This window comes from Macaca mulatta, chromosome 19 (genome assembly GCF_049350105.2).
Source record: "Macaca mulatta isolate MMU2019108-1 chromosome 19, T2T-MMU8v2.0, whole genome shotgun sequence".
NCBI lineage: Eukaryota > Metazoa > Chordata > Mammalia > Primates > Cercopithecidae > Macaca > Macaca mulatta.
In genome coordinates, this window is record NC_133424.1 from 66,214,228 (window position 1) to 66,222,549 (window position 8,322).

At 54.9% G+C, this 8,322-nt stretch overlaps 3 protein-coding genes across 37 annotated transcripts in view; all 3 read left to right on the plus strand.

The window, feature by feature from the left end:
* CACNG8 (calcium voltage-gated channel auxiliary subunit gamma 8) overlaps nucleotides 1–8,142 on the plus strand; it is a 28,906-nt gene extending 20,764 nt beyond the window's left edge. Inside the window, 1 exon segment of the mRNA NM_001435912.1 lies at nucleotides 11–8,142. Within this exon segment, the coding sequence (NP_001422841.1) occupies nucleotides 11–771 (761 nt within the window). The 3' untranslated portion in view covers nucleotides 772–8,142.
* NDUFA3 (NADH:ubiquinone oxidoreductase subunit A3) overlaps nucleotides 1–8,322 on the plus strand; it is a 427,160-nt gene that overhangs the window by 305,894 nt on the left and 112,944 nt on the right. The window contains exon 1 of one of the 35 annotated variants that reach the window (XM_077981778.1): nucleotides 471–474. The exons of 32 other annotated variants lie outside the window; for them this stretch is intronic. The gene's annotated coding sequence lies outside the window, so the exon portion shown is untranslated. 2 more of the 35 variants (XM_077981762.1, XM_077981763.1) reach the window with 2 other exon arrangements.
* Nucleotides 6,067–8,142, plus strand: LOC100428139 (uncharacterized). Its single transcript, XM_077979922.1, has 2 exons — nucleotides 6,067–6,090; nucleotides 7,539–8,142. Exons 1-2 carry the CDS (start codon nucleotides 6,067–6,069, stop codon nucleotides 8,085–8,087), a joined length of 573 nt encoding a protein of 190 aa, XP_077836048.1. The 3' UTR covers nucleotides 8,088–8,142.

Sequence of the window (8,322 nt, forward strand, 5' to 3'; positions counted from 1 at the left end):
CCCCGCCCAGGCCTGAGCAACATCATCGGCGTGATCGTGTACATCTCGGCCAACGCCGGCGAGCCGGGCCCGAAGCGGGACGAGGAGAAGAAAAACCACTACTCGTACGGCTGGTCCTTCTACTTCGGCGGGCTGTCGTTCATCCTGGCCGAGGTGATCGGCGTGCTGGCCGTCAACATCTACATCGAGCGCAGCCGCGAGGCGCACTGCCAGTCTCGCTCGGACCTGCTCAAGGCCGGCGGGGGCGCGGGCGGCAGTGGCGGGAGCGGCCCCTCGGCCATCCTCCGTCTGCCCAGTTACCGCTTCCGCTACCGCCGCCGCTCCCGCTCTAGCTCCCGCTCCAGCGAGCCGTCGCCGTCGCGGGACGCGTCTCCCGGCGGCCCCGGGGGCCCGGGCTTCGCCTCCACGGACATCTCCATGTACACGCTCAGCCGCGACCCCTCCAAGGGCAGCGTGGCCGCGGGGCTGGCGGGGGCCGGCGGCGGCGGCGGCGCCGCCGTGGGGGCGTTCGGCGGCGCGGCCGGGGGCGGCGGCGGAGGCGGCGGCGGGGCGGGCGCCGAGCGGGACCGCGGGGGGGCGTCCGGCTTCCTCACGCTGCACAACGCCTTCCCCAAGGAGGCGGGCGGCGGCGTCACGGTCACGGTCACCGGGCCGCCCGCCGCGCCCGCGCCCGCGCCACCCGCGCCCGCTGCACCCGCCCCCGGGACCCTGGCCAAGGAGGCCGCCGCCTCCAACACCAACACGCTCAACAGGAAAACCACGCCTGTGTAGGGCGCGGCGGGGGAGCCGAGGGGCGTGTCCGGGGCGCGTGCGCGGGCGCGCGTGCATCGAGGCTGCCGGGGTCGGGGGCGCCCCCGCTTTCCCCCGTGAGCGCGCTGGAGACTGCTGGGCCCGCCCCCCGCCCACCCTCCCCGCCCTCCTCCCCCTCCGAAGCAGGGACCCCGAGGGAGGGGGCAGGGGAGGGAGGGGGCTGCTGTGAGGGAGCGTCGTGTTTTATTTTTTTGTGGGCTCTATGGGGAGGGGGGAGGGCCATGGTGTTTTTTGCAGTTTCGAGATGTTTTCTTTTTCACGTTTTGCTGTGTGCATGGGGTGGCGGGGCGCGGGGAGGGGAGGGAGGGACTCCCAGCCCAGCCCAGCCCAACTCCTGGAGAGGAGCCCATAATACACAAATACATAGTTACACCCACAAACTATATATATGCCCTATATAAAGAGACACAGCTAAGGGACGCAGAAAGGCAGAAAGAAGGGTTGGACGCGGGCATTCATTCATTTTTTTCATTCATTATTCCACAAAGGCTTATTAAGCACCTACTGTGTACCAGGCACAGGTATGTAAGAAGGCATTGGAGCAGGGGACACGAACGAGGCACAGAAAGGGCCTCCTCGTTCATTCATTACCGGCAATTTATTTGTGCGCCTTAAAAAACTAGGCATTGTGCTCCGTGCTCAGCGTGCAGGAGGCAGGAAAACAGCCAGGGGTCCCGACATCTCATAGAGTAAACATCTTGTGCATGAGACAGGCATTAATCGATCATGTACATACACAATAAATTACAGTTAGGCTATAGGAGAAATGAGATGCTATGAAATGCTCTATCAACGGAGTCTAACCCAGTTGTGAGGAAGAGATTTCAGTGGACAGTGAAAGGATGAGAAGAAGCCAGCAGGGCGGAGCTGGGGTGGAGTGTGGCAGGCAGAGCAGCACTTGCAAAGGCCCGGGGGCAGGAAGGAGCTTGCAGCGAGGGCTGAAGGGTAGTGAGGCAGGTGAGCAGGGACCAAGGTGAGGCTGGAGACACAGACAGGGCCAGATTGTGCAGGTACTCATAGGCCAGGAGTTTAGATTTTATTCTAGGGATGGTGAGGGCCATGGAATGGGTTTAAGCAGGACCCTAACGTGAATGGCGTACAAAGGGAAGACAGGAACTCGGAGACAAGAGTAAGAGGTGGAGATATGCTGAAATACAGCATAAAACATGGGCACTGGCCCTTGGAGCTCACACTCTTGTGGGAGGAAGCACATAATTACACAAATAGTGAAGCATAGACATGGTGTCTGGTGTGCAGGAGAAGCCCTGGGGCTTACAGACTCATGTGTCTGTCACTCATTCATTCAGCCACTCGCCCGTTGCCATTTTTGGCCATCTGCTAAGGTACTGGGAAGTGTTAGGATCCAGGTACCCAGGGGTGAAACAGACTCTAGCCCTGCTCTCAAGCAGTTTATTGTCATCAAACACCGCCATCCAGGCAGGGCAATTGGTGCTGGAATGGGAACCACAGTGGGTACCGTGGCACACAGTGGACAGAGTGACCAACTGCCAGGAGTGGGCAGCACTCGGAGGAGGCTTTGTGGAAAATATGATGCCCATTCTGGGTCTTAAAGAGATGAGTGGGCATCTTCCGGGTGATGAAGGGCGTGAAAAAGGCTTGTGGGGCCAAAGAACAACTTGGGTAAAAACCGGGGGAAGCGAACAAGCATGACGTATTGGGGTCAGTGCTGATAGTTCTGGGATGCTGATGTACAAGGTGGGGCTGGGAGATGAGGCCGGGAAAGTAGCCACAAGCCAGAGTGTAAAGGTACCAGTGTGGCCGGGTACGGTGGCTCATGCCAAAATCCCAGCACTTTGGGAGGCTGAGGCTGGAGTATCACTTGAGCCCAGGAGTTTGAGACCAGCCTGGGCAACATGGCAAAACCCTGTCTCTACAAAACATTAAAAAAAAAAAAAAATAGCCGGGCGTGGTGGAGCACACCTGGGGTCACAGCTACTCGGGAGGCTGAGGGAGGAGGATCACTTGAATCCAAGAGTTCGAGGCTGCAGTGAGCTAGGATTGTGGCACTACACTCCAGCCTGAGCAACAGAGTGAGACCCTGTCTCAGAACAAAAGAGAAAAAGGTGCCTGAGTTCCAGGCAGAGGGATTGAGGCTTTATTCTAAGGATGGTGAGAGAGGATGATAGTTGAGCTGGGGCAAGGACTGGGGGGTGGAGAGGAGGGGATGAGTTTGAAGTTCACTGAGAAGGCAGAGGGGACAGGGCTCAGTGGGCTTCCCTTCCATATTTGCTCAGCAAGTACTTCCTGAGGACTCCCCTGAGGCCTTGTGCTGGGCGGTGCTGGGAGTGTCGAGGTGATTTGTATCTTGCCCTGCTCTCAAGGGGCTCCCAGTCTGGTGGGAAAACAGGCACCGACACAGCATGAGGAGGGCATGGCAGCAGTGGTGCCGTGCTGCCAGGGGCTCTGCGTGCCCTTATCTTGAGCATATAGGGCTGCGGAAGGGTACAGATCACAGCTGAGTGTTCAGAATTTCTCTCCGAGGCCTGTGTGGAAGGACCAGGAAGAGACACTGAAGGTCAAGGTCTCTAGGAAGAATTCTGCCAAGGCGGTTTCAGGAAGAGATGCTGGGAAACGTAGGAAAAGGAATACAAATTAGTGAGACGGAGAAGTGCTGAGTGAGAGAGAAGGATAGGTGGAGAGAAGAGGGATGCCGGAGCGGGTGTTAAAAGGGACAGATCTGGCTGGGTGCAGTGGCTCCTAATCCCAGCACTTTGGGAGGCTGAGGCAGGTGGATGAGGCAGGTGGATTAAGCTCAGGAGTTCCAGACCAGCCAACATATTGAGATCTTGTCTCCATAAAAATTAGCCGAGTGTAGTGGTGCATGCCTGTAGTCCCGGCTACTCAGGAGGCTGAGGCGAAAGGATTTCACTTGGGCCTGGGAGGGTGAGACTGCAGTGACCCGTGATGGCACCACTGTACTCCAGCCTGGGCGAAAGAGCAAGACTCTGTCTCAAAAAAAAGAAAAGAAAAAAGAGACAGCAAATATTTGCTGGAAGAGGGAGACAGAATGAACTGGTTAGGGGAGAGTGGGTTCTAGAGTCCGAAGGCCAAACAAAACGAGAATGAGGTGGAGGGTGGGCACGAGGAAGAGCAAGATGGGGAGGGAGGGGGAGGGAAGGAGAGACCAAAACTAGTAGTCACAGACAGAGAAAAAGTCAAAGCCAGGAAGGTGATACAGAGAAGAGAGAAGAGGAGAGAGACTGACAGGTGCACAAATCAGAAAAGTCCCAGAGGTGACAAAAACACGACCACAGAGATGGTGATGGAGATGGAGAGGTAAGCCGGAGACAGAGATTCGCACGAAAAGCAACGTGGAGACTCAGAAGCAAGCACAGCGTCAAGGAATGCTCCATTTCTGGTGTGTTGTTTTCCCAGTATTCAACAAATACTTGAGTGCCAACCTGTTCTAGACCCAATCTAGGCCCAGGGGATGTGGTGACAAATAGACGGACAAGGGCCTGCTCTCCTGATACTCACCGGAGAGATAAACAATAAATAATATCATTTCAGTAACCAAAAAGTGCTTTAAAAATTAAGCACAAGGCCGGGTGCAGCGGCTCATGCCTGTAATCCCAGCACTTTGGGAGGCCGAGGCTGGTGGATCACTTGAGGTCAGGAGTTCGAGACCAGCCTGGTCGACATGGTGAAACTCCATCTCTACTAGAAAATAAATAAATAAATAAATTAGCTGGGTGTGGTGGTGTGCCTGTAGTCCCAGCTACTTGGGAGGCTGAGAAAGAAGAATCACTTGAACCCGCAAGGCAGATGTTTCAGTAAGCCGAGATCGCGCCACTGCACTCCAGCCTGGGCGACAGTGAGTGGTAACAGAATGACAGAGCAAGGACGACTTTAGATGAGGTACTTGGAGAAGACCTTGTGGCAGAGGTCACAGAGGCATGGATTGTGAGAAGGAAAGAGAGGTAAGAAAGTCTGGGGTCCAGGCATTCTGTCCACCGGAAGCAGCCCCAAAGCCCGGAAGAGTAGCAGGTCTTCAAGGGGGCCAGCGTGGTGAGCAGATCCGTGATAGGAGAGAGGCCCAGGGTAGGGGCTGATCAGTTAGGGCCTTGGATGCCTGGGAAGAAATCTGAATTTTATTCTAGAGCTGATGGGAAGTCCTTGGAGGGTGTTGAGCACAGGCATGCCATGATCATATTTTTATTTATTTATTTATATTTATTTTGAAAAAGAGTCTTGCTCTGTCTCAGGCTGGAGTCCAGTGGGCCGATCTCGGCTCACTGCCAACCTCCGCCTCCCGAGTTCAAGTGATTCTCCTGCCTCAGCCTCCTGAGTGGCTGGGATTACAGGCATGTGCCACCACGCCCGGCTAATGTTTTTGTATTTTTAGTAGAGACGGGATTTCACCATGTTGGCCAGGCCAATCTCAAATTTCCGGCTTCAAAGGATCCACCTGCCTCGGCCTCCCAAAATGCTGGGATTATAGGCGTGAGCCACTGCGCCTGGCCTCATATTTTTATTGAAACAAGAACAGCAGAGTTACATTGCTGGGCTGAGCATACGTAGACTTCAGGAGTCAAAGTGGAAGGAAGGAGGTAGCCGGCTGTTGCTTTCCTCTGGTTAAGGCTGCTGGAGGCCTGGACCAAGGTGCAGTTAGTGGGACAGAGGAGGTGGAAGAAGGCATGGGATTTTGGAGGCAGAGCCTGCAGTGGTGGTGAACTGGATGTCATAGAGGAGGGAAGGAGAAGGAACCAGGAAGAAAAGAACTCCTGGAATTGGGCATGCGCATCTCTGATGGGCGCCGATGAGGATTGTTACCAGGAACGGGGAGACTGGGATCAGGAAAGCGGCTTTGGGAGGGAGAAACCAAGGCTTCTCTTTTGGATGTGTCAAGATAAGAGATGCCTTTGAGAAATCCGAGTTGGGGTATCAAATAGCCGGTTGGATATGTGAGACTGGAGTCTGGGGGAAAGAGAGGCTCAAAAATGTAAGTTTTGGAAACGTCAACATATAGGGGACATTTAAAGCCACAGGACTGGGTGATGTGGCCTAGCAGGTGGGTGGGGACAGAGAAATGACCCTGGCCAGAGCCTTGGGGACATCTACATCTTGAGGAGAAGGGGATGTAGCAAAGCAAGCTTAGGAGTGATCTCAAGGTGGGCTGAAACCAGGAGGGTCACAGAGGGCAAATGCACCTTTGTGTTTCAAGAAGGGAAGAAGACAGCCGGCTGTGCCAAGGGCTGCTGAGAATCGGAGAAGGATCTAGAAAGCGGAGTGACCATGAGGTTTGATGACATGGATGGGGTTGGTGATCTTGACAAGATGTCAGTTCAGTGCAGTGGTGGGGATGGAAGCCCTGCTGGAGTGGAGGGGAGAGAGAATTTGGGGGGAAGACAGAAGGAACGGGAATTCAGGCAATTTTGTGTTTGTGTGTGTGTGTAACTGACACAAAGGCCAGGTGCGATGGCTCACGTGTGTAATCCCAGCACTTTGGGAGGCCGAAGTGGGTGGATCACTTGAGGTCAGGAGTTCGAGACCAGCCTGGTCAATATGGTGAAACCCGGTCTCTACTAAAAATACAGAAATTAACCAGGCGCGGTGGTGCACACCTGTAATTCCAGCTACTTGAGAGGCCGAAGCAGGAGAATCGCTTGGGCCTGGGAGGTAGAGGTTGCAGTGAGCCAAGATCACACCACTGTACTCTAGCCTGGGTGACAGAGCAAGACTCTGTCTCAAAAAAAGAAAAAGAGCAAAAAAAAAAAAAAAAAAAAAAAAAGACACTGAAAGGAAATAGGGAGACATGCAGACAGGGAGATGGCAGGCAGAAAAATGCACCCTGCAATTAGCTGTCGTAGCAGGCAGGAGCAAGATAGATGGGGAGGCCCAGGGTCAGGAGGGGAAGATGAATTCAGGGGGCAGGGAAGAGGGGATGCTGTCAGCTAGCCTCTGGCAGATTCCCTAGCCAGGGCTGCTCTGCCCGGCTCCTGTCTCTTGCTGCTGTCAGCGCCGGGCACGCTCTGGGATTCCCCCTGTAGACCCGGTCAAGACCTAGCGAGCTGAAGGGGAAGAACAGGCTTTCATCATTCATTTTCAGAAACATTCATTCAGTTCTTGGAAATACTTCCTGGCGAGGCATGGTGGCTCATGCCTGTCATGCCAGCACTTTGGGAGGCCAAGACAGGAGGATTGCTTGAGGCTTGGCGTTTGAGACCAGCCTGGGCAATATAGTGAGGCCCCATCTCTACAAAAATAAAAAAATAGCTGCAGTGTGGTAGCTCACGCCTGTAGTCCCAGATACTCGGGAGGCTGAGGCAGGAGGATTGCTTGAGCCCAGGAGTTTAAGGTTGCAGTGAGCTATGATTGCACCATTGCACTTCAGGCTGGGCCACAGAGCAAGACCCTGTCTCAGAAAAAAAAAAAAAAAAAGAGGAAGGAAGGAAGAAGGAGTCAAAGAAAGTCAAAGACGAGAAGGTGATACAGAGAAGAGAGAAAAGGAGGAGGAGAAAGACTGACAGGTACACAAATCAGAGAAGTGTCAGAGGTAACAAAACACAATCACAGAGGCAGGGAGAGGTAAGCTGGAGAAAGACTCAGAGATTCGCACAAAAAGCAACGTGGAGACTCAGAAGCATACACAGTGTCAAGGGATGATCAATAAAAAGAAAAAAAATATTTCCTGAGGACTTCCAAGTACCAGGCCCTGCGATCTCAGAGCCACTTCTGTCCCATCTCTGCCCTTGGAGGGGGAATAGGTAGTCCAGACAATTAGAGGACAGAGGGGGCTGTGTTCTGACGGGGCCACGCAGGCATTGAGGAAACACAGCGGGCCCCTCCCCTGGCTGGGATGGGGATGTCTGTGTGCCATCATCTCACTCCATCTGCTCATTCCTTTGCTCATTCATCTATCCATTCATTCGAGTCACCTCATGCACATTTTCCAAGGCTGCCTGTGGCCTGGCCCTGTGCCGGGTAGAGCTGAGGATGCCAAGGTGAAGGTGAATTCCTCCTGTGCCTGGCCCCGGCCCCAGTCTGCTGGAAGAACCAGACACAGACAATCACATTGCGGGGAAACGCGTGCTCCATCAGAAACGTCCAGAGAGGCCCAGCGTGCACCAGGGCCTTGCTCAGGTCGGCACCAGGCCTGCCTGGAGCAGCCAACTGTGGGAGAAGGAGTTGGTGAAAGATGGGCCCCACCTGGGCCATGCACAGAAGGGCTGAGGGGTAGGGGGCGAGGGGTTGAAGATCAGGCCCTGCCACCATGCCACACGGCTGTCCTCTGTCCCTGCCCCTGGGGGAGCTGAAACTGCATGGAAGGTCCTCCAGGGGTGCCCCGTCTAATAAACTCGATGAAGAGGAGTGCCGCCGTCATTCTGTGTCCCTGACAGCCGGTCCCCGCTGAGGCCTGTGCTTTCTCCAACATGGGAATCAGTCCTTCTATCCTTCAAGACCCAGGGTTCTGGCCTCAGTCTCCTCCTCCAGGTCCAGGAGTCTGGGTCTGCCAACCCCTTGACCAGAAGTCGAGGCTCCCGGCCTCCT